Genomic DNA, 25,560 nt, shown 5'->3' on the forward strand with positions numbered 1-25,560 from the left:
GTATGCCCTGCCCTGTTCTATAAATATCCATAAATACTCTGTGGTATGCCCTGCCCTGTTCTATAAATATCCATAAATACTCTGTGGTATGCCCTGCCCTGTTCTATACATATCCATAAATACTCTGTGGTATGCCCTGCCCTGTTCTATAAATATCCATAAATACTCTGTGGTATACCCTGCCCTGTTCTATACATATCCATAAATACTCTGTGGTATGCCCTGCCCTGTTCTATAAATATCTATAAATACTCTGTGGTATGCCCTGCCCTGTTCTATAAATATCTATAAATACTCTGTGGTATGCCCTGCCCTGTTCTATAAATAGCTATAAATACTCTGTGGTATGCCCTGCCCTGTTCTATAAATATCTATAAATACTCTGTGGTACGCCCTGCCCTGTTCTATAAATATCTATAAATACTCTGTGGTACGCCCTGCCCTGTTCTATAAATATCCATAAATACTCTGTGGTACGCCCTGCCCTGTTCTATAAATATCCATAAATACTCTGTGGTATGCCCTGCCCTGTTCTATAAATATCCATAAATACTCTGTGGTATGCCCTGCCCTGTTCTATAAATATCCATAAATACTCTGTGGTATGCCCTGCCCTGTTCTATAAATATCCATAAATACTCTGTGGTATGCCCCTGCCCTATATATAAATATCCATAAATACTCTGTGGTATGCCCTGCCCTGTTCTATAAATATCCATAAATACTCTGTGGTATGCCCTGCCCTGTTCTATACATATCCATAAATACTCTGTGGTATGCCCTGCCCTGTTCTATAAATATCTATAAATACTCTGTGGTATGCCCTGCCCTGTTCTATAAATATCTATAAATACTCTGTGGTATGCCCTGCCCTGTTCTATAAATACCTACAAATACTCTGTGGTATGCCCTGCCCTGTTCTATAAATACCTATAAATACTCTGTGGTATGCCCTGCCCTGTTCTATAAATACCTATAAATACTCTGTGGTATGCCCTGCCCTGTTCTATAAATACCTATAAATACTCTGTGGTATGCCCTGCCCTGTTCTATAAATATCTATAAATACTCTGTGGTATGCCCTGCCCTGTTCTATAAATATCTATAAATACTCTGTGGTATGCCCTGCCCTGTTCTATAAATATCTATAAATACTCTGTGGTATGCCCTGCCCTGTTCTATAAATATCCATAAATACTCTGTGGTATGCCCTGCCCTGTTCTATAAATATCCATAAATACTCTGTGGTATGCCCTGCCCTGTTCTATAAATATCCATAAATACTCTGTGGTATGCCCTGCCCTGTTCTATAAATATCCATAAATACTCTGTGGTATGCCCTGCCCTGTTCTATAAATATCCATAAATACTCTGTGGTATGCCCTGCCCTGTTCTATAAATATCCATAAATACTCTGTGGTATGCCCTGCCCTGTTCTATAAATATCCATAAATACTCTGTGGTATGCCCTGCCCTGTTCTATAAATATCTATAAATACTCTGTGGTATGCCCTGCCCTGTTCTATAAATATCCATAAATACTCTGTGGTATGCCCTGCCCTGTTCTATAAATATCTATAAATACTCTGTGGTATGCCCTGCCCTGTTCTATAAATATCCATAAATACTCTGTGGTATGCCCTGCCCTGTTCTATAAATATCCATAAATACTCTGTGGTATGCCCTGCCCTGTTCTATAAATATCCATAAATACTCTGTGGTATGCCCTGCCCTGTTCTATAAATATCCATAAATACTCTGTGGTACGCCCTGCCCTGTTCTATAAATATCCATAAATACTCTGTGGTATGCCCTGCCCTGTTCTATAAATATCCATAAATACTCTGTGGTATGCCCTGCCCTGTTCTATAAATATCCATAAATACTCTGTGGTATGCCCTGCCCTGTTCTATACATATCCATAAATACTCTGTGGTATGCCCTGCCCTGTTCTATAAATATCCATAAATACTCTGTGGTATGCCCTGCCCTGTTCTATAAATATCCATAAATACTCTGTGGTATGCTCTGCCCTGTTCTATAAATATCCATAAATACTCTGTGGTATGCCCTGCCCTGTTCTATAAATATCTATAAATACTCTGTGGTACGCCCCGCCCTGTTCTATAAATATCCATGAATACTCTGTGGTAGGCCCCGCCCTGTTCTATAAATATCCATAAATACTCTGTGGTATGCCCTGCCCTGTTCTATAAATATCCATAAATACTCTGTGGTATGCTCTGCCCTGTTCTATAAATATCCATAAATACTCTGTGGTATGCCCTGCCCTGTTCTATAAATATCTATAAATACTCTGTGGTATGCCCTGCCCTGTTCTATAAATATCCATAAATACTCTGTGGTATGCCCTGCCCTGTTCTATAAATATCTACAAATACTCTGTGGTATGCCTTGTGCTGTTCTATAAATATCTATAACTACATGCATACATATACATATATATATATATGCACATACACACACACACACACCCTACACATGGCCAACTGCCTCACCTCTAGCGCTGGGAATCAGTCACCGTGCTGTCCTTGTGGAATCTTGTGGCCCAACAAGAGAAAGCTCTCCCCCGACATTCCCCTCCAAATTGCACCACCTCCAGTGAGCCTCCCTGTCATGCCTGGCCTGTGGACAGCCAGCCTCCGCCATCCCTCCGAGCCCCCACCAAGCATGGGGGAGCTGTGCAGGCAGCTGTGTGGACTGACAGTCTCTACCAGTCCTGCTGTCCCTCGGCTGAGAATCAAACTCATTTCTGGATGACGGGGAATGTGTCCTCCGCTGGCTGTGTTCTCTGTGGAGCTCAGGGAGGGAAAAGGCCAAGCCATTTCTAGGGTGTTGTTGGGAGTGGTGAAAAGGCCACACCCTTTCTGAGGGACACTTTTCCTGGAAAGCCCCTGGAGCTTAGCTGGCTCTTATCCTGTGAAGCCTGCTCTGGTCACTAGAGAGCAGGGCCATGAACTCAGCCTGGAGGGAGCCCGCGGGGCAGTGGGCACTCTGGAGGGACAGATAGAACTGGTCACGAGGCGCAGACAGGAGAGGGAGGCAGGGGGACAAAATGGAAGATGCCTGGGGTGGATGGAAGTCAGTGCCCTTGAGTGCTGGTATCTGCCTTCCCGGCCACCGGTAGATCAGGCTTCTGAGCCTGTTGGCTGTCAGGGCCTCACTGTGCCCCATAGGCACCATGGCAGCCCCTGTGAAATCCACCAGGTGTCACCAGGCAGCATACAGGTAACAGGCCTGGAAGGTCCCCAACAGCTGAGCTGGACATGCTCAGACACTCTGGGCTCTTCGTTCAGTGGCACAAACTCCAGGACCCAGTGAGGGAAACGGGAACCCACCAGGCTGAGCAGTAAGGCTAAATCCATTTATTCCATAATGAAAAGCAAAATAAACAGGAGTCATATCACCAGGGAGCCACAACCCCATCCCCTCCTCCTTCCTCTGTCCTATGCTATCAATAAATAAGTCTCCCAGCCATAAGTAATGACTAGAACCTCCTCCCCATATGCCAGCTCCAACCTCCATGAGGTACAATACAGAGGGTGGCCCTAACCCCTGGAATATACAAAATGTTACACAGATGCTATATGTACACTGGGGAAGGGGGGCCACCCCAGCAGCCCGTGCCCTCACCTGTTCTACACTTAGCCCCACTGTCCCACTTCAGCTGCCTCTCTGAATAAGAAGATGGGAGCTCCCCTGAGGGAAAAGTTGCTTTGGTGAGAGTAGGGAGGCCATCAGGCCTCCTCCAAACAAACCAGCTCCACCAGCCTCTGGCTCTTCAATAACAAACATCATCGTCCAGGAATGTAACGACTCAGCCCTGGTCAAGGTGGCAAAGGGACTGGTTGTCTGCCCCCCATTAGACAGGGATCTTGTCTTGCTACCTTAATGGTAAAGGGGTGACTGGGAAGGGGTGGTAGGGACACGGTGGGGGTGAAGACTCCAGCCCCACTTCTCCAGGCTTATGCTGACAGGGGCCTGCTTTTATTTATTTTTATCTTATGACTTTTTTTTAATCCCATAACTTCTTTTTCATAATACTTTTTTAAAAACTTGTCATAAAGTGTTATTCTACTTTTTTTCCACAACACTTTTTTTTGCCACAACTTTTCCACAACATTGTTTATCCCATAACTTTTTCATCCACAACTTTTTTATCCCGTAACTTTGGTTTGTGTTTTTCTAATAAACACACTTGCATAGTTACAATTTTGTAAAAATAAAATCCGATGATCTCATGCCAAGCGTGCCCAGCATTTGCACAGTCTCAATATCTTTAACACCATAGTTTCCAAGACACACAAAATTTTATGGCAAAAACAGCACTTTGCAACAATTTCCTAACTTACTGCATTGCAGTAGCATCATAGTAGCAGTCAATAATGGCACTTTAGACAACAGTCTTTCAGTACTTCCATTATACATTCTGTTGACAGGAATTCATAAATTGGTAAAAGTCATTCTAAGAAAATTCGGCAAATAAAGCTTGGCATTGTAATTGGCATTTCTTTCTCTACTTTTCCTTCCCCCAGGTTCTTTCTATTAAACTACAGTATTTGCATTTTAACATGCTTTAACTGATTTCAAAACATTAAGATAGCAGTTATATTTTTGAATAGTTATTTTATTTTATTTTAAAGTGACTCTGTAAGATACAGTTTTAGAGAAACTGTATTATGGATAGGGCTGATGTACCTTTTCACATTTTCTAAATATCAGCTCTGGTTTTAGAACTGATTTTTTTTTTTTTATTTCTGGAAAACCTATCAGGTTTAATCAAAAACTTTAAAAATAATGACCATATATTGCAATCTTTAAATAGGTATTTTGATTCTTCTAACAGAAATTCAAATTTATTCAGTTGAACTCACATTTTCAAATTTTATATTTCTGATGATCTCTAACCTTCTAGTGTTGCCTTCTAAGCAAATTGAAAGCTGCCTTATACCGAATGAGGAAGAGAACAAATACTTGGCTGAATGAGGTATTGCAAAGACTGCATGCTTTGAAGAAACACTTGTTATTGTCATAGGATTTCCATTCTTTTTAGCTTTTTCTGAAACATAGGACAAAATCCCTACACAAAGAGTGGTATTTAGAAACTGTACCACTGTTAATTAGCCACACTATTTGGTCTAACAGTTTTTCTTTATCATTCTGAAACTGGGTTTATCCAATACTTTGATAAATTCATACAATTTGGAAGAGTCATTTGAAGCACCAATATTTGTACTCTTTCAGTGAATGCAGGCAAATCTGTTATTTCATCTGTAAAATCATATTATTGCTCTCCTATTAATGTCATATTGATAAAAGTATCATGACGATGCCAAATGCTAAAAATGGAGATGGTCTAGTAACTAGAATTGCACACCCCAGGGAGCGCACTTACATCTCTCCCTACATCCTAATACTGTGATGTATTTTGGAACACACACATTAGAACTTCATGAAGTTTTAACTGTTGATTCTTTCTCAAGCATCATGAAGTTATGATTTAGGCAACATATGACTGAAATAATTCATTCATCCTGTATAGGCACATAAATATGGCACAAAATATGCCTCTAACTGAAACCAAGAGGTACAAAAACATATTTCACTCTTCATAAAGAACTTTGTGAGGAAATATAATTCTGTGATTGTGTAGATACTTTTACTCATAATACTTTGACATTCACAAACAGTGGATTGCATTGCAGTTTGTAAATATTTTAAGTTGCATAAACTTCTTGATTTTCAAATGTAGTATAACACTGTCCACTAAAACTACTTTTTGTTTCAACAAATACTCTCACATGTATTACTTTATTAAAATGGTTGTTATTATTTTTAAAGTGTTTTCCATTCAAGGAAAAGAAGTAATTCCTATGTCAGATTAACCAATGTCGCTGAAGAATAGGTATTAGCCAGAGAGGACTAGATGGTAAAATCAGTCTTCTAGCCTCAAAGAAGCTCCGTGAACATAGAGGAATGCCAGGTGTCACACAGCTTTCCTTCACTCGAATTCATTCTTGACTAGAGCCTGTATGCCTGTTCCAGGGACATTTAAACTCTGAAAGTGTTTCTTATGATCGTCACTAAATACACTAAGAAGAATGAAAAGCAGTGCCCTTTTGTGTACTGGGACATGTCGTCATGTGATTAAACCAGGTAACATGAACTCTGACTTTAAAATGTATTGTGGATATGAAAGCTCTAAGCTAGAAAAGATTTTCCACATCCACAGTCAATGACGGGAGCCTTTCATTCCTCAGAAATAATCCCTTTTAGGTCACTGAGAAAGAGTCCAACTGCTGCAGCTCATGCTGCGATATCTTCATGAGCCCAGAGCACATACAAATCCTAAGGGAACTACCATAGAACCGCGCTCATTCCTGGCACCAGAACAAATGAATCACACTCTATCCTGCACACACCTGCCAGAGCAGGCCACTTTCCTCTTCTGTGAGATTTAAAAAGCTCCCCAAAATGTTACCACTCCCATCCCCAATACACAGAAAATAGGGGAAAGGCTGTTTCCACTTCTTGGCCTTTAAACAACTCTAAATGTCAGTATTCACAGGGGCATATTACAAAGTAAGAAACAGTGTGCACTTGAGGGCAAACCATGTATTGAGCTAATTTGAAGAGCTCACTGTGATTAGGAATCGATCAAACATAATAGCAGAACATAAGCAAATTTTATCTGAATTCTGTAATGAATATACATGCTGCAATAACATTTAAAAAGCAGGGCAGCCTATTCCAAACCAGTAAGAATAGTTTTGTGCAAATAGTGGGTCTTTGTGTGTTTGAACTCCCACCATGTAAGGGCAAACTCGATATGTGAGCTAATGACCTACAATTATCAATTAAAAACAACAATGCTAACGGATGCCAGAGTGAATATCAGGGAAAGATCCCTCTCCCTTAACTTTTTATAAATAAATTTAAACTGTAAATTAGAAACATAAATAAACATCAGGGGTTCTAACATTCCAAGAAGTAGATGAATTGTGTAAGAGATTAACCCCATAACTTTTTGTTGTTGATTTTAAATTTCTTGACCAGCTCTCAGATGATGATGATGTTTATCTCTCTGTTCTTGGCTGCCCGGTAAAAGAATGGCACGCAGGGTTTGGTGGCCAAGCCTGGGTGCTCCTGGGTGTCCTGCGTTACAGGAAGCAGCTGCAGGATCTTCAGTGCAGTGGGGTTGTCACGGGGAGAACCCTCCCTGGCCTGTCCCGGTGCAGGCTCCACGCTGTCCTGAAAATCTTCAGAGAGAGGGAGGCGGGGCTCTGAGTACACTGCGAGCCTCCCCTGCTCTGGCCTGCCCACCCCGCCTGAGGGCTCTACTCACCACTCTGCTCCTCCGCAGCCCCAAGTTCCTGGGGGGCTGGGGCCCCTGGAGCGGGCTCATTAACAGGGTTCTGGGCAGCAGGGAGGAATTTGTCATGCCCCTCGTGGTCGCCCACAACCGGCAACACCATATCTTGCAGCTCCAGCAGCTTCACCTGAAGGGAGGGGTGCTCAGTTACCATGCCTGAGCCGGCGCCAGCACCCACCCTCACCCCAACCCCGCAGAGATGTTGCACACCCTCTACCTTCATCTCCTCCTCGTTCTGGGCCAGCCTGCTGGCTTCCTCCTCCTGGTGCCGCGTGTTTGGCCCTGCCCTCTGGCTCTCATATACCGTGATGTGCTCTCCTGTGAGAGGACACGGCTCAGACACTGGGGCCTCTCTGAAGGCCCTGCAGCTCCCCGTGCCCGTGCCCTGGCCTCCTGCTTACTCATGCCGTCTGTCGCTCCAGAGAGCTGGAAGAATCCAAGCTCTAGTTTCTCCACCTGCTGCTTCCCATCCACCTTCTCCCTCGGGAGGTCCATAAAGCTGCTCTGGAGCCAAAATAATAGGGTCACATCACGGGAGTGACCTGTCCTGCCCCGCCCCCACTTTTCTTGGCCCATGCCAGGACTCGCTCACCTTCACCTTCTCCATGGCCTCCTACAGGGCCCGGTAGCTCTCCCCACACACAAACTCACCCCCTGTCCCTGGGGCTGGGGCCTCTCCTCTGGCTCCTTCCAGGCCGAGGCCACCAGGTGAGCCAGGTGCAGGCAGCACAGCCTTCACACCTTCCGCTGCCCACATAGCCGTGCCTGCTCCTCCTGGAAACTGGCTCCAGTGGAGTTGAAAAATGCCACTTGAAGGCAAGAGCTGAGTATTCTTGTAGGGGCATACACAGAACAAACGGGGCAGGGAGGTGGAGCACAGCCCATTCCCTTGGGGTCTCAGAGAGTGCACCTGTTGGTCACAGGTGAAGTGGTGTCTGACCACTGGCTCCCGGAAGGGGTGAATGTCCAGAGAAATCAGAAGGCGGGGAAAGCAAGAGCATAAGGGGGGTCTGGGAGGGACCACAGAGGAAGGTGGCAAAGCGGGCACAGGGAAAGTCAGACTCACCGTGGCCTCCTGGCTCTCCAGGCCCTTTGGGATGCTTGGCATGAGCTGAGACACCTGCTCCTCCTCACCTTCCAGATGTCCTCCTTCATCTCCTGTGGGGAGGTGGCCAGAGGGGTCCTCAGAAAACCCAACAAGGGAAGTACTGTGGGCCCACCTCTGTCCCCACCTTCACTGTGTTACCCTGAGCCAGCCCCTCCCCAGAGGGGAACGAGCTGCTGTTCTTTAGTTTTCTTATAAGATCCAAGATCTTCTATATTGCCCAGGCACAGTCACACTAGCGGTGGTGCGGGAGTTCTGACCTGCTCCCTTTCTGATCTGGGCCAGTTCACTCATCCTTAGGCAACCTGGTGGCCCCCTGCTCCTGGGAGGTCATCATATTGATGCCGAACTTAGTGCAGACACCCGGTTGGCTTAACAACCAGCTCTTCTAAAGGTCTCTTCCAACCCCTCAATCCTATGCTGCTAACAGTCCCCCCTTCCTCCTGGGGCCCTCTCCTCTTCCTCTGAGTGGTCTCCTGTACCTTGTCCAGGGAGAGCCATGAGACTCAGCTGGGCCTCTAGCTGTTGGTTCTGCTGGCTGGCAGCTTCTAGGAACTCCTAAGGGAATGGAAAACAGAGTGAGAAGGCATAGAGGTTGCCAGGTCGTCCTCCTCGGGGCCCTGTCCTCAGCGACTCCCTCTCCTGGGTCTCCTGCAACTTTTGGCAGGCCATCTCAGCCACCGCTTTGCCCTGAGCTTCCTGCTGCTGCAGCTGGTCCACAAGCTGGGTCTGCAGCAGTAAATGCCTGTGCGGCGCCTCCTTCTCAGAGGTCAGCTGCTAATGGGTGACCATGTACTGCTGCAGGTGACCCTGGTACTAGTCTCACTGCTGCTGCTGCAGACTCTGAGACTCTTGGCTCTTCAGCTGTATCTTCAGGAAGTCCCTGGGCATGAGGGCCTGTGGTGGTTGGCTTCCAGATTCTGGGCCCATTAATAGGGTAACGAGGGCACGGTGGGGCTCTGTCACCTGCCCTGGCCCCTTGCTCCAGGCCTAAGAGACTTCCCCCCTTGCCTAGAACCCCATGCCTCCTTCCCCAGCCTCAAATCTCCTGTCCATCTTCCCACCATTTAAACTGTAGACCACAGACTGGTGGAAAAGCAGAGGGAGCCAATCACCATCTGCTAAGTGTGCTCCATGCCTAATGCTTTCCATGTGTTCTCTCATTTAATCCCCAGCACCTCCATAAGAAAAATGCTAACTTCCTTTTGAAGCTAAAGAAACAGAGACTTAGAGATGAAAAGTAGTTGATGGTGACCAGTGGAACCGAGGCCGGAATCCGGTTTGAATCTAAGGAGGCTTTTTTCTTTTGTTTAGAGACAGTGTCACCATGTGGCCCATACTGGAGTGCAGTGGTGCAATCTCAGCTCACTGCAACCTCCACCTCCCAGGCTCAAGAGATTCTCATGCCTCAGTCTCCTGAGTAGCTGGGATTACAGGCATGTGCCACCATGCCGGGCTAATTTTTTGTTGTTGGTATAATTTTAGTAGAGATGAGGTTTTGCCATGTTAGTCAGGCTGGTCTCAAACTCCTGACTTCAAGTGATTCTCCTGCCTCAGCATCCCAAAGTGCTGGGATTACAGGCAGGAGCCACTGTGCCCAGCATAAGGACCCTCTTATACCACTGTCTCCACCCCTATGATTGGGGGAATCCATGCCTCTAGCTGGGAAGATGATGTCCAGACCTGGGAGGAGCCCAGGGCTACCCACCTCTAAAAGTCAGAGGGTAGGAAGCAAGAAACAGTCATGGAGCTGCCCTGGAAGGTGCTGGGGTCACCTGCCCCCCAGCTGGAGCTTCCTTTGGCCTGGCACCTCCCCTCCCCAGAAGCTGGTGCCTGCCTCCCAGCCCTTCTTGGATGGGGCAGAGGTTACCATCTCCTTCACCTTGCTCAGCTTCTCCTGCAGCTCCTTTACTTGCTGCTCCAACTGCAGTGTGCTTTTGTTCTCGTTGTTCTGGACAGAGAGAAGCAATCAGTGGTCAGCCACTGCAGCTGGAGACCCCAGAACTTGGTGTCTGCCTCCCATGTCACCGGAAAGGGTGGAGGTAGGTTAGAAAAATCATCCCCTCTCCCCTACAGCCATCAGAGCAGGGCCTGATGAGCTCTGGCTCACAGATGCCTTTAGAAGTACCATGTCATGTGAGGGCTACACTGCCCCATTTTACAGGTGGGGAAACAAAGGCCTGGAGGGCTAGGGATGAGGGCAGGCTGCCCAGGTGGGGCAACCCACCAGATCCTCAAAGCTGCACTGTGGCTCGGCCAGCTGCTTGTTGAACTTGTGGTTCTGGGAGAGCGCGAGCCTCTCCTCCTGTATTCGCAGCCTCTTCTCCTGTTTTCGCAGCCTCTCCTCCTTCTCCCACAGCCTCTCTTCCTGCTTTTGTAGCCTCTCCTCCTCCTTTCGCAGCCTCTCCTCCTGCTTTCGCAGCCTCTCACTCTGCTCCCCCAGCCTCTTCTGCTTCTCCCAAAGCCTCTTCTTTTGCTCACATAGTCTCTCCTCCTCCCGCAACCTCCTCTCTTCCTGCTCTTGGAGCCTCTCCTCCTGCTTTTGAAGCCTCTCCTGCTGCTCTTGGAGCCTCTCCTCCTGCTCCTGGAGCCTCTGCTTTTGTTCTTCGCTCAGGAGACTCAAGGCCTGATTGTTTTCCACCTGGGATTGGAGTTTTCCCACCAAACTCTCCACCTCCTTCCTCAGGTGTTTGGCCTCATCTTGTAGCTGTTCCACCTCAGATGTCCCTGCTGGGTCCACTGGGGATGGAGGCTCAGCTGAGAAATGAAGCAGACAATAAGGGCCTCTGGATTCCCCACCCACCACCCCCCCTCAAAGAAAAAGCCCTCCTTTTGATGCACAGCTCCTCTCAGGCTTCCCAAACTTGGCCTCACTGCTAATGATTCCTCGCACCCGATGGTAGCCAATTTCCAAGCCATGTCAGATGGAGAGCACTGTGGGTGGCTGACAACGGCACTCCTCGCTCTTAGCTGATGGGGACCCTGAGGCTCATGGAGATGACAAGACTTGCCAGCTGCTGGCACAGACCTCTTTCCCTCTGCTTCAAAGCCCTTCTATTCACCCACCTCCCTGGGGCATCCTAAGCCACCCCACAGCCCTCTGATGCCAGTCCTGCTCCCACGTCACACCAGCCCCATCTTACCCATCTGGTGTTTGCGTTCGGACAAGCTCCTCTCCAGCTCCTGTATCCGATGTATGTCACGCTTCTTCTCCTCCTTCAATGTGCGAGCCTGCCCAAAGCACAGGGGGAAAGGGCCCTGGAGAGAGGGGCTGGTGGCTGGACAGGCTACTATCTCCCTCTCTGCCCCCACCTCCACAAAGCCCAGACCCATGACCACCTCTAGCTATACTCTTCCCATTTTACAGATGCCCAGAAAGATCCAGTGACCTATCTAAGGTGGGGGCTGAAGGGTCAGGTCTCACCTCCACCGACATTTTCCACATCCTCTCCTGCCACCGGGCCCTCTCTCCTTTTATATGTAGAGCATATTCGTCTCTCTCCAGTTGGACTTGTTTCAATGACTCTGTCACCTGCAAGAATGGGCACAGAAGTGAGGAAGGGCTGTCACTGGTCCTCACCTGCTCCTGGTCAGCTGGGATCATCTTCCCTCCACATCCCTCCCTCTGCAAAGTCTCACTTGTGTCACGTGTGCGTTCAGCAGCGCCCGCTCCTTTCTGGTCTGCTGTAACTGCCGCTGGAGGACTGCTTCACTGCGGCTCGAGGACTGGATGGTGAAGAGTGAGAAGTTTTGATGTGGGGAGCCCGGGCAGTGCCCCTTAAAGGGCTAGGGCTAGGCTCAATGTACAACTTGATCAGTAAAGATCAAGGCATTTCCAAGCCCGTGGCCTGGTTTTTAAAAGAACTCAGTAAAGTTGGAAGGGACAGGGAAAGAGATCGAACTTACAGCTGGCTAACAGAGGCCCAGAGAGATCAGATAACATTGCTGTTGTTATTACTGTTATTAATACCACTGTTTGAACCTTTATGGAGTGCTTCACCAGGTTCCATACTAGCAATCCCATGTCATCCTCACAACCACCATATGAGACAGTTACTAGGATTACCTCTATTGTGTAGATGAAAAACATGGAGTGTTCAAGGTTAAGTGCTTGCCTAAGATCACTGAGACTGAGCTGGGATTTGAACACCCAGGTCTATCTGATTCTCTAAGCCCATTTTCCTTGCTGGGCATGGGGGCACAGAAAGGAAGGGGAAGTTAATCTTTTGTCCACTTTTTGAAAGGATGATACATTCGCATAGTCCAAAACTCAGAAGGTACACCATGGAAGGGTCTCCCAGCCGCCCTGTTACTCTCTCCTGAGTTTTTTGTGAACCCTTGCAGACATGTTTCATGCATATTATCATAGTATGTATGCACACGCAGACACAGACACAGATACACACACACACACACCTTTCCTCTCTCTACAGAAATGGTGATGTACTAAAGGTACTCTTCTGTACCTTCATAGTACAATACCCAATACTCCACCTAGGATTTGGCCAAGGCCACAGCCAGGTAAGGGCAGGGCAGGCACTTCGCATTCAAGCTGTGTGTGCAGTGCTCACTCCCCCCAGTGCCCCTCAACTCACCCACAGCAGCTGACTCAGCCCCAGGCTGTCTCTAACAACCACACACAATAGCAGCTAGAAATGAGCATTCTGCCTTCTGGGCAGGACACTGCATCCTGCAGAAGGGACCTTTACACTCTCTCCTCCATCTGGGAAGCCAGGCTGCCAGGGGATGGGGCAGCTGGTTGGACTCACCCTGTCCTCTTCCCGCTGCTGTGTACACACAGCAGAGAGAGCCCGCTCCAATTCTTGAATACGCTGTAAGGAGGATTGCAGGCGGCCGGCCAGATCCGTGGACTCTTCTGTAATGACAGAGGTGGAGATGGGGCCCAAATGACTCCCCCTAAAGACCTAAGTGCCAGGTTGAAGGATGACGGGGTGCACAGATTCCCACCTTCGAAGTGTCTGGCGGCACGTTTAGTATGGTAAAGGGTGGTCTTCAAGTCTGCCTTTTCCAGCGTGAGGATGTTGATTGTCTGGAATTGAACGTTTGGGAGAAAAGCCAAGCAAGTGCTGAAAGAGATGGAAAGAAACATTCTCCGGAGGACAGGAGAAAACTCCCCACCCTCCACTCACCTCTAGCTGCTCCGTCTGTGCTTTGTGTATTTCATTGTTTGCTTTCTTTTCCTGTAGGAAGAGGAAGACAGAGCTCTTACCCGGGGGAGGCAGAGATGGCACAGCAAGAGACATGCCCCCAGCATGCCACCAATGCCCCAGCACAGGCCCACCCATGGGATCAGATTATCAGGGACCCTGTGGGGATATGGTGGAATCTGAGGAGTGAGCCTCCTTCCCCAGGCTGGGAGTGGGTGAGATGAGACTGGTGCCTCTACATCTGAGTGCCCCCCAAACCCAGCAGTCATGTTGTGTGCAAACAAAGAAATCACATTACTTCTTCCAGCTGATGTTCCACTTGTTTCTTCTGTTGTTTCTGTGGGGAGAGTCAAATTCAGGTGACTGAGGGGGGCCCCCTCAACTCTATTCCCCAGGAAGCGGTAGGCAGGGGCCAGGAAGGAATTTTAAAGACAACATTCTCAGACCCAATGGCAACATGAACTGGCAACTGTCCTCAAGCTCCCAAAGACAGAGGATTTGGGTCTTTGTTGGTTTTTGCCCACAGCCACGGAACTCAAAGTCTGAATCTGGATTCTCTCCAAAGGACAGTAACATAAACCTCTAGGGACGGAGTCTGAGAAAGGCCCACCCTTCTGCCAGCTTGTGATTGAGAAAGGTGCGTTCATTCAACAAACATTTACTGAGCACGTACGAGCCAGGTACAGTTCTTCACAGCAGATATAGAATGGAAAAGGACAGACAGGAGCCCTTGGCCCTCAGGTTTCCATTGTAGGAGCCTTTAAATCTCAGACTCTCAGAGCTAACCGAGACCTTTGATGCTCTACCTCCTTCGGAAACACCAGCGCAAGGAGGAGAGGTGGCTTGTCCAGACTCAAAGAGCAAATTAGGGACTGAGTCACAGCAGAAATACAAGGCCCCTGACAAACCATCAGGCTAGTGCTTCCCTGAGAGGTGACAACCCCAGGGCATGTGTGGCAAGGACTGGAGCAGGGGTGTCTGGAGAAGAGAGAGTTGGCAAAGAGGACAGTGACAGAAGAGCCATGCTGCATGCTCCTTGCTCTGGGATCCCTCCAGGTGAGGCCTGGGTGCTCCAGCTTCCCATTTGCCCTTGGCCTCAGGGGACCCAGCCCCTTTCTTCAGAGCCCCAAGGGGAAAGTAAAGCCCAGGATTGGCAGTGTGGAATCACAGGACCCCACTGGACTCTTACCAGTGATTCTATGTTTTCATAGAGTTGATTGATTGTTGTGGAGCTTGAGTCCAGAGCTACTTCCAGTTCTTGGTTCTGGCTCTGTGGCGCGTGCAGAGAGGAGGAGTTGGAGGAGGATTGTGGGAAGAGGTAGAGAGAACAATCATTAGGGCTGGGGTGTGTGTGGACTGTCTCAGCTGGCAGAGGGGCACCCAGCCCCCACTGTGAGAGGAGGTTGGAGGGCTGGCCTGCAGGGTCACTGCACCTTGGCTCAGGGCCTCTTACCTCCAGATCCTTCAGGGTAGCTGATGATGCAGGAGTAATAAAAAAGAGAAATTAAAAAAAAAAAACTTACAGGGAAACAGTTATGGATATAGAGAAAGTATAAAAACAGCAAAGGGGCCAGGCACAGTGGCTCACGAATGTAGTCCCAGCACTTTGGGAGGCTGAGGCAGGTGGATCAGTGGAGGTCAGGAGTTCAAGACCAGCATGGCCGACATGGTTAAACCGCGTCTCTAATAAAAATACAAAGATTAGCTGGGCGTGGTGACAGATGCCTGTAATCCAGGTTACTAAGGAGGCTAAGGCGAGAGTATCACTTGAACCTGGGAGGCAGATGTTATAGTGAGCTGAGATCGCACCACTGCACTCCAGTCTGGGTGACACAGTGAGACTCTGTCTCAAAAAAAAAAAAAAAAAAAAAAAATCCCCAAATCGCACATGCCTGCTCTGTATGTTATTCCCAAGTTACTTTTAAACTGTAAGGTCTCACCATTTCCAAGATGATAAAAGATGCAGGGAAGGAAAAAACCCTATCAATCAAGCAGGTGAAGAAGCAGACATAAACAGGATGAAGGTTAATGGCAGCAACATAAAACAAGGCAGAGGCAAAGTGTCCCCAAAACCAGAGAAGCCTCAGGGGCATGCACAGCTGGAGAGAGCAAGCCAGAGAGGGGTCCTGGCACTGCCTCACCTTCCACTTGTGCAATGGGGGAGCGCTACCCCACTGGAATGGTTAAGGTTGGACACCATCACCTTCAGAATGTCCTGAATCTTTTGGAGGGGACATGGGAAAAACAAGGGCAGGGGGAGAAAGACAGAAGTGGCTTAGAGAGAAACAAAAAGTCAGGGTATGAGAAAGATGTGGTTTCAGGAAAATAAAACGCTGAGGAAGAGCAGAGGAGATTGAAACCATGGCCTGTGCCATTCTTCCAAATGGCCACCTGCTGCCTTGCCAGGGGCAGGAACAAATAGATGGAAAAGTTCCCTGAGCGATGAAGTCACAGGGTGGAGTCACCTGACCAACGCAGCTCTTAATATGCTCACTGGACCCCTCTCCTCAGGCCCAGGACGTGGACGATGAATCTGGTAGAGCTCCAGACCTCCACCTCTATTTAAAAAACCAGACTCCTGACTAAGGGTTCACTTGAACTAAGGGGGCTCCAGCTAAAAAACAAGTTTGAAAGACACTGATCCTGTCCGGTATCATCTTACAATGGAGAAAACTGAGGCCCAGGGTAAGAAGTGATTTTTCTGTGGTCACTCAGCAAGCTGGTGGCAAGTTAGATCTTCTCTTAATCCTAGTGCCTGGGGCTCTCCTCACCACACCCTGAGCCCCCTTCTGTGACTCCTAAAGGGACAGCTTGATAGCAAGTGGCTGTACTCATTGGCCCAGCTCTCCCTTGAGACTGGGGATCAGGAAAATCAAACAGCAATGACCATTTCCTGGGTATCCTGGGTGTTCACAGCAGGATATGTACTAGGGATTAACATAAAAACAACAACAATATGGAATATCATTTAAACTTCAGAAATGAAAATCAAACAACACTACCCCTATTTTATAGATGTGAAAAGAGAGGCCCAAAGAACTCTAGCAACTTGCCATAAATCAGATCCCTAGCCAATGGAGAGGCAGGATTCAAACCCAAAATTCTTAACCAGTACCCAGCAATCTTAACAATTACCCTCTACTGCCCCCTTGGGTCTCCTGTCCCCAGGAGCCTGGCCAGCCAAGACTCACATCCCCAGGTGAGTGGCAACCACCAGAAGTGGTTGTCTCAGGGCTACGGCCAGTTTTCTTCTTTTTTGTCTTCGCTCCTGCCGGAACACCAGGGCTGTTCCTCTGCTGATATTCTTTTAGCTGTGGGAAAGAAGAGCAGTAATACTCATGAGAACTACCAGCCCCTATGGCCACATCCCCCTTTACAGTTTTTCAAAATACTCTTATACACCATCTGACTTAATGCCACCAACAACTGTACAAGGTGTTTTCACAATCACTTACTGATTGAGAGGGATGGATATTATGGCTAAAAAAAAGGGAGGGTGGGCAATAATGGGACTTAAATTCAGTCTTCTGAGTCCAAGCTCTGGGGTTTTGCCACGAATCAGCAGCTGCCAGAGACCAAAACCAGAGCCAGAGGTAGAAAACTAAACATTAAGTAGGCAGGAACTGCACACTGTGTGGTTTGGAGTCACACATCCTCACATGTCTGTAAGTGTGAAGAAGTGCACCAGGACCTCTCAAACTTTTATATCCATGTGTCCTCATGGCAGAAGGCAGCTTTTTTGTTAAATCTGGGAATTTATCAGAAAGAGGACAACCCAAGTCTCATTTCAGAGAGAAGTCTGGTATACTCTTAGAAACGTATGTGACTGTCATCCCTAAGTACATTAGCGTTTTTTCTCTCTCAAGAGAATCAAGGGAAACTGATGCTTCAGAAAGATCTCCCACATTCATCCTGTGGCACTCAAAGTACCCCAAGTTGAGATGATACGAGGAAGATTCAAGCTGTCAAGTTCAGTTTTCCAAGATCTATTCCACAGAAGATAAGCAAATCTCACTTCAGAGACCACTGACTGAAGGGCAGTCTGGTCCCAGAACTGTGGAGAATTAGAATATGAGGTGGAGAACTCAGAAAAACATGTTAAAGTCTCTCTGGAGAGTAGAAGGCTGGGAGAAAACCAAACCAAACCCATTCTCTCATTGCCACCCAGAGATGCTGTCAACGTTTGAGCTCACAGGGGAAGTGTAGGCTTTTCACAAAGTCAATGTCTATGCAAAGGGAGTAAGGCAACCTGAAACCTGTTGCTCCTAAGTCCCATAGTCCCCATTCCCCTCCCAGCTGGAAATGTGTGCTGTGGCCAGAGGAACCAGAAATGGGGTGAGAATGCTTAGGGGACTGGGTTGTAAGATCATAGGCCAGTCTTGAAGCAGTAATGACAGTTCCTAGGGGAACTGTGATGTCACTACATTCCACTCCTCCTGGGGGTGGGGGGAACCACATCAGTGCAATGGCTCAGTTGCTGATCCATGATGGGGGAGTGGGATGTAGGGCTGGTGCCCAGGCCTTTGGAGATGCCGGTCCAAAGAGCCCAGGGAGGTCAGGCTTGGGTCAGCAGGAGGGGAGAGTACAGTCTGCAGCAGGAAACCCCAGGAGTCAGCAGCCCAAAATCACCCGGGGATGACTGGCGATGGTGGGGGACTGGGGCTGGGGGACCCAGGTCCTCGGACAGCTGAACCCAAAGAACCCAGGGAGGTTGGGCTTGGGGCAGCAGGATGTGAGGGGCGAGTACGGAGCAGGGAGCCCCAGGAGTCACCTGCCAAAAGTCACCATGGGGCGACTGGCGAGGGCAGAGGCTGGGCTGCTTGCTGAGGGGGCAGGACTGACTGATGAGACTTTGGTGGGGGGAGCCCAGAGGTGCCAGCGTTAGGGGGCCCAGCCCAGTGTGCCTCAGGAGTGCTATGTACTCTGGCAGTGGTCTTGTCATCGGAGGGGATCTCTGGCTAGGTTGGGGGGCCATGACCTGTTGTGTCTTACCTTTTTCTTGGCTGCTGCCAATTGACTCCGTTGAGTCTCGTCTAACATCATGGGGTGGGGAGGGAGGCAGGGTTGGGGCCACATCAGCGAACACCTCCAGTCACCTACCAGGCGGCTGTGTGACTGAGCCAGAGGAGGCGTAACCAGGGCCCCACTAGAATGCAGAATGGGGGCGTGGCCTTAATTCTCCAAGCCCATTGGTCAATGAGAAAGATGAAAAGGAAAGGAGGCGTGGCCAGGGAGCAGTGTGGCCAGAGGAACCTGTGATATCACAAGGAAAGCTGCCCATGCTACTGCTGTCCCCGCCCACTTGGGGAGAGGGGCGGGGCCTGCCTTCTCCGGGAGGGGGGGGCTGGCTTTTGCTTTAAAACGTTCAAAATAAACTTTAAAAAGTATTTGTGTTTATACTCTAAATATATGTGTGTCAGTGTGTGTGTGTGTCCACATGTTCCTCCAGAGCTCTCTTCATTATCCAGCTTCTATGCATGGTCTATGATTTTGGCCTACATTTTTCACCTTCACATAGAGTACAAGAATTACCAGTATTACCTCAATTGAGACAAATCCTATAAAAATGGAAAATCCAGAGCATGTTTGATGACTAATGAAGTGGACTATATTATCCAACATTCCAATAAGGTAAAATAATCACAATGATTTGTCTTTTTTGGAAAAACATTTCTTTTATTCTCCTACATTATTAAGATTTTTTTAAAAAACAAGAAACATGTCTAATATCTTTAAAAACACAAAGTTTTTGGGCTGGGTGCAGTGGCTCACACCTGTAATCCCAACATTTTGGGAGGCCTAGGCGGGTGGATCACCTTAGGTCAGGAGTTCAAGACCAGCCTGGCCAACGTGGTGAAACCCCGTCTCTACTAAAAATACAAAAGCTAGCCAGGTGTGGTGGTGGGTACCTGTAATTCCAGCTACTCAGGAGGCTGAGGCAGGAGAATAACTTGAACCCGGGAGGTGGAAGTTGCAGTGAGCCAAGCTCACGCCACTGCACTCCAGCCTGGGTGACAGAGTGAGACTCCATCTCAAAAAAAAAATAAATAAATAAAGTAAAAGAGTCAAAAGTAAATAAAAACACAAAGCTTTCAACTTAATAAGCACTCAAAGCTCTTTCTGGTTTAAAGTATATACAAGGTCTATTTTTCTAGAATCACCTGACCTCTCTAAGCCTTGCAAATGAAACTGAATTTCTCACTTGATACTTGGCTATGACTTACAATCATGAAAACCAAGAAATGTGTTATGTCACTGTGTATTGCTTGTTACCTGAATTCCACACTAGGCTGAGATCAAGGGTTGAATCTTTCACGATTTGCTTCATAACCTATGAGCTTCTTTTCCCACACCAAACTAAGCTTTTTTCTAGAATTCTACAATTTAGTTAGTAGACAAGAGGGTTCTCAAAAATGTAGTCTCTGGACTAGCAGCACCAGCAGAACCTGAGAACTTTTTATAAGTGCAAATTCTCAGGCCCCACCCTGGACCTGGTGAATCGGAAACTCTGGAGTAGGGCTTAGCCATCTGTGCTGCAGTAATCCCTCCAGGTGTTCAAGAACCTCTGGCATACAGCAGGTAGAAAAATGTGTTTCCTTCTCTAGGTCCAAAGCCAGACATACTATATGTCCTGTCTTGATACGAAACCATGAAATGCAATTAAAACACATAAGTTTCCTTCCTACTCCCACCCTCCATCCAAAGTGTTCTATTTTTATGAGTTAATAAGAAAACAAGTGGCAATCAGAGATTCACTCTAAAAAGTATATTTACAAGTGTCAGTGCTCATCCAGCCTGATCTCATACAGTACCATTTACACCCTCCTACCTCTCAAGTTTTAAAAACTTATCTTCACAATGTAAGTCTCAGGCACACTAGCAGTTCTACAATAAAACACCAAGTAGGTTGGAATGTCCAAACTTACTACAGAAGAAAAGGGGAATGATTGGCTGTATTTTCAAATTGCATTCAACCAGAAATGTAAGTTTTGGATTCTTTTCACCTTCACACTTCCAAGTTAATAGAATTAAATCAAAATACTCCATTCTTTCAAAGCCTGTAAGCCAGGCAAAGTTTGACTGTATTACTCTTGCTTTCAATGGATATAAAGCAGAATCGTGGTAGGCACATTTTGTATGCCTGCAAAGATACAGAATTACACAGTTCCATCTGTTCAATATTAAAAACAAAAGTCCTGCAAACCTCAGATGGTGAGTGTAATACTTCAGCACTAGCACCAAAGCCTCAAACATAAAAAGATACCAAGAACTCCACTAGCAAACAAAATGAGCTCTTGGCCGGGAGCAGTAGTTCACACCTGTAATCCCAGCACGTTGGCAAACCAAGGTGGGAGGATCACTTTATGTCAGGTGTTCAAGACCAGCCTGGGCAGCACAGTGAATTCACATCTCTACAAAAATTTTTAAGAATTAGCTGGGCATCGTGGCACACACCTGTAGTCCTAGCTACTTGGGAGGATGAGGTAGGAAAATTGCTTCAGCTCAGCAGTACAAGGCTGTGGTAGCTATGATCATGCCACTGCACTCCAGTCTGGGTGACAGAGCAAGATCTACATAATTACAGTCTGTCCTGCTCCTGTTTATGTTAAAATGCTTTCAATCAGCAGGATAAAATTTAAGTGAAATGTGACTTTGGAGGTTGGCCAGAAAATAGGCAATGGAGAAACAGGCACTTCCCACGAGAAAAAAAATGACCAATAAGCATATAAAAAAGATTCAAGGCTGGGTGCCATGGCTCATGTCTGTAATCCCAGCACTTTAGGAGGCCAAGGCGGGTGGAACACCTGAGGTCAGGAGTTCGAGACCGGCCTGACCAACATGATGAAACCCCATCTCTACTTAAAAATACAAAATTAGCCAGGTATGGTGGCGGGTACCTGTAATCCCAGCTGCTTGGGAAGCTGAGGCAGGAGAATGGCTTGAACCCAGGAGACAGAGGTTGCAGTGAGCCGAGATTGCACTGTTGCATTCCAGCCTGGGCGATAGAGCAAGACTCCATCTAAAAAAAAAAAATTCCAAAGCACTAGAAACCAAAGAAATGCAATGAAAACAATGAGATTTTCTCCTTAAATACCAGTAAAGTGGACAAATGGAAGGGGGACACTGGAGCTCTGCCACTTTGGGAGTATAAACTCTGAACCAATTTTTCTGCAGGATAATTTGAAAATTTCTATGAAAAATCTTAAAAGTGTTTTATGTTATTTTCCTCCAGAAATTCTACTTCTATGAATTCAGCCCAAAAATGCTTGCTTGCATCCATTAAAATATATATATAAGAAAATTTACTTCTGGGGTGACAATGATTAACTTAATATACATCAAGCTTTTAAAAAGGATGATGCCAAGGATATATTTACTGCCATAGAAATATGCCCAAAACATAGTGACAAAAGACTATATATTATGATTCTACTTTTTAAAATGTTCAAATGCATAAAGATGTAAAAAAACAACAAACCAGAATGTTTTGAGTGGCAACATTAAAGACTTTTCTTCATATTTTGTCTTCCAAATTATCACAAAAAGAACGTGATTTTCTTTATAATCAGGGAGAAGTATTATTTTCATTTATTTACATTTAAATTTCTTTCCTTATTTTTTCTCATGTATGTATCACATGTACTCTAGAGAGCTTGAATCCCTACCTCTTGAGGTAAATCAGACCATTTCGGTCTCCATCAACTTGCCTTTTCTGGACATTTCAAATCAATGGAATTACACAATATGTGTTCTCCTGTCTGGTTTTTTTTACTTAGCTAATGTTTTTGAGGTTGGTCCATGACATATGACAGGTTTTGGTAGTTTGTTCCTTTCATTACTGAGTAGAAGTCCACCAATGGATATAGCACATTTTGTCAGCAGAGAACCTTTTAAACTTCGATTTCAACTTCCTGTGGTCTAAATGAAACCCCCGGAACACAGGACTTCTAGGGAAAGCTGCTGTGCATGTCAAAATAACTACTTAGCAGAACCAGCTTTGTCCTCAGGAGCCTGAACTGCTGCAGACATTTTTATAATTTTGCAACTTCTTTTTTCACAAGCAAGTTTTGTTCTACTACTACACATCAGGACTTTTGAAGCATCTGATACATCCATCGAATAAGTATGAGCATGTGTCTGAGTGGACAAGTGAAACCATCTATGGTACACTGCATATTTTTTCCTCCCCTAGACTGGACCAGGGAATCTCTCAGCTTTCTAGAGTACCCTTTCCACACTGACAAAGCCGAACAGTATTAAACACCCTGCTGCCTTCGTTAGGGAGATTTGGAGGGGAGGCCCAGCAGCAAGGGTGGAGAGGAAAAAGAGAGGGGAGCTTGTGGAACAGGAAGCCCCCCGGGGTCCGTACATGGCTCCCTGCTGTTGAGGATGTTGTGGATGGGGAAGTGCTGATGGTGTCCTGAGGCAGCCTAGCACCTCCACTGGGCCCAGAAGGTCTTGACTTTGGAAGCTTACCCATGTTCCAGAAGTGTCCAAAAGCTGTTTTTGCTTTTGTTCTTTTCATAAGAAATCATTACTTGGTAGTTAGTTATTTGTCTTTCTTTGGGAGAGGGACGGAGCTTTAAAACTGAAGAACATAATTTTCATTAAAATATCAAAAATGGAAAAAAGTTACTTTGTAAACAATTTGCTCTACAAACCAAATGGTAGCTGTTGAGAATCTCAATAAAAGGTTAAATGCATTTGCTGCTGTTAGAAGAAATAAAGAAAAAAAATTAGAATAAAGAAAAAAATGCATTTGCTGGCAGAGGTACCATTAGCCTAAGGTTGGGTCACTGTGTCATCATACTGTGGTGGGGGGTATGTGTGGTGTATATGTGTGAAACTTTTCATCTCAGGATGGATCATAATCTTAGCTGCAGTTTTTCTTTCAAATAGGGTTAAACAGTAGGAAAACATGGGCTTGGAAGTGACAGACCTGAGTGAACCAGCTCAGCTTAAAGAAAAATCCAATAAAACTAACTTTTAATAATCCTGAGGTTGGTTTTTGAAACAATAGATACAATGATTTACTTTAAGCATCTGGTTATGATTTTGAATTAGTAATACATACTGTCCAAACCCCCTTTTTTTCTTATGGAAACAGAGGTTTCACCCAGAAAACCACAAAACACTGATTTTTTTTTTAAAGACAGGGTGTCACTCTGTCATACAAGCTGCAGTGGAGTGGTGGATCTCAGCTCACTGCAGCCTCCACCTCCCACCTTAGCCTCCCAAGTAGCTGGGACCACAGGCGCCACCCCATCCGGCTAATTTATTTCATTTTGTGTACAGATGGGGTTTTGCCTTGTTGCCCAGGGTGGTCTCAAACTTCTAGGCTCAAGTGGTTCACCCACTTCAGCCTCCCAAAGTGTTCTGTCTACAGGCATCAGCCAGTGTCCAACCTGCAGTGACTTTTTAAAACATAAGTTCAAGCATCTGGTCTTAACTCCTTTAATTGGAGGTATCTCTTCTCTCATTTTTCTCATCTTTGGTGTTCCCCCAGAGTTCACTGCTGACTGGATGTACAACATATATTTCAAAGTAAAGGCTGGACTGGGTGCAGTGATTCATGCCTATAATTGCAGGACTTTGGGAGTCCAAGGCAGGCAGATTGCTTGGGTCCAGGAGTCCTAGACCAGCCTGACCAACAGGGAGAAACCCTGTCTCTACAAAAAATACAAAAATTAGCCAGGTGTGGTGGTGCATGCCTGTAATCTCAGCTACTCAGGAGGCTAAGGCAGGAGAATCGCTTGAATCCAGGAGGTAGAGGTTGCAGTGAGTTGAGATCATGCCATCGCACTCCAGCCTGGGCAACAAGAGTGAAACTCCATCTCAGAAACAAAACCACACACAAAAACTAGAACGACTTTCTTCTGGAGTAGTCTATGTGTGCCACCTACCTAACCTACTGAATGAAACCCAGATCCTTTCCTATTTCTCCCAGTTGCAAGGCACTGTTACAAGGTTCAGACTATCCAGAAATAAAAAGCCAGGAAATAGCAAACGCTATGCATTTGTGGAGTTTAAGTCTGAGGATTTTGCCAAGATAGTTGCTGAAACACTGAACAACTACCTGTTTGGTGAAAGACTCTTGGAGAGTCATTTTATGCCATCTGAAAAAGTACAGAAAGAACTCTTTCAAGACTGGAATATTCCATTTAAGCAGCCATCATATCCATCAGTGAAATGTATAATTAGAATCAGCACTTACAAAAAAGCTACAGAAGGAGGAGCAATTTAAAAACAAAGAAGGATTACTCAGGAAGAAACTAGCTTAAAAAGGAATTGATTATGATTTTCTTTCTTTGATTTTACAGAAAATGGAAAGTATTTCAAAAATGAATTGTCAGATGTCTACAAAAGCCCAGGTTTTATGTAAAAAGAAGAAAAAGGTTTTAGGCACTTCTGACACTCCTGAGAAGACAGTGGATATCTATGGCCCCACATTGGTTTGTACATCAACATTTTTAAAGAAATGAAAAATCTGAAGTGGCTGAAATGAATGATAATGATGAAGATAATGAAATAGTTTTCAAACTGCCCATATCCTGTGTCAAAGAAGAAATATAAGAGACTCAAACACCTACACATTCATAGAAGACGAAGAAAAAGCAGTCAGTGATATTCAATGTATATAGATTTCTTCTGAAAAATATTTTCATGAGAAAAATACAAAAAATTAACTGGGCAAGTTGGCTGACACCTGTAGTCCCAGCTACTCAGGAGGCAGAAGTGGATCACCTGAGCCCAGGAAGTTGAGGCTACAGTGAGCCGTGACCAAGCCACTGTTCTCCAGCCAAGTCAAGTCATTACATTTATCTTGACCTATTCTAGGCTGGCTTAAGTGGGATTTGTATTAAGAATACAACAGGCAACCTCACAGACATCTA

General features: G+C 46.2%; 1 protein-coding gene and 1 pseudogene across 5 annotated transcripts in view; one reads left to right on the forward strand and one right to left on the reverse strand.

Moving 5' to 3' along the window:
• Nucleotides 1–5,637: 5,637 nt before the first annotated feature.
• LOC139355408 (golgin subfamily A member 6C-like) overlaps nucleotides 5,638–25,560 on the reverse strand; it is a 30,255-nt gene continuing 10,332 nt past the window's right edge. For 2 of the 5 annotated variants that reach the window (XM_071100978.1, XM_071100979.1), the window contains exons 4-21: nucleotides 21,565–21,686; nucleotides 16,858–16,977; nucleotides 14,856–14,936; nucleotides 13,965–14,003; nucleotides 13,649–13,699; nucleotides 13,467–13,548; nucleotides 13,268–13,374; nucleotides 12,138–12,224; nucleotides 11,923–12,030; nucleotides 11,642–11,729; nucleotides 10,726–11,255; nucleotides 10,381–10,449; nucleotides 8,981–9,056; nucleotides 8,460–8,551; nucleotides 7,795–7,897; nucleotides 7,611–7,711; nucleotides 7,367–7,520; nucleotides 5,638–7,280 (exon numbers count right to left, since the gene is read on the reverse strand). In XM_071100978.1, coding sequence (XP_070957079.1) covers nucleotides 7,081–7,280; nucleotides 7,367–7,520; nucleotides 7,611–7,711; nucleotides 7,795–7,897; nucleotides 8,460–8,551; nucleotides 8,981–9,056; nucleotides 10,381–10,449; nucleotides 10,726–11,255; nucleotides 11,642–11,729; nucleotides 11,923–12,030; nucleotides 12,138–12,224; nucleotides 13,268–13,374; nucleotides 13,467–13,548; nucleotides 13,649–13,699; nucleotides 13,965–14,003; nucleotides 14,856–14,936; nucleotides 16,858–16,977; nucleotides 21,565–21,686 — 2,210 coding nt within the window. In that variant the 3' untranslated portion in view covers nucleotides 5,638–7,080. Of the gene's footprint in view, nucleotides 7,281–7,366; nucleotides 7,521–7,610; nucleotides 7,712–7,794; nucleotides 7,898–8,459; nucleotides 8,552–8,980; nucleotides 9,057–10,380; nucleotides 10,450–10,725; nucleotides 11,256–11,641; nucleotides 11,730–11,922; nucleotides 12,031–12,137; nucleotides 12,225–13,267; nucleotides 13,375–13,466; nucleotides 13,549–13,648; nucleotides 13,700–13,964; nucleotides 14,004–14,855; nucleotides 14,937–16,857; nucleotides 16,978–18,658; nucleotides 19,412–21,564; nucleotides 21,687–25,560 lie in introns of those variants that run through there. The other 3 variants (XM_071100976.1, XM_071100977.1, XM_071100975.1) reach the window with 2 other exon arrangements.
• Nucleotides 24,459–25,514, forward strand: LOC139364148 (MKI67 FHA domain-interacting nucleolar phosphoprotein pseudogene; annotated as a pseudogene).

Source organism: Macaca nemestrina, chromosome 7 (assembly GCF_043159975.1).
Source record: "Macaca nemestrina isolate mMacNem1 chromosome 7, mMacNem.hap1, whole genome shotgun sequence".
Classification (NCBI taxonomy): Eukaryota; Metazoa; Chordata; class Mammalia; order Primates; family Cercopithecidae; genus Macaca; species Macaca nemestrina.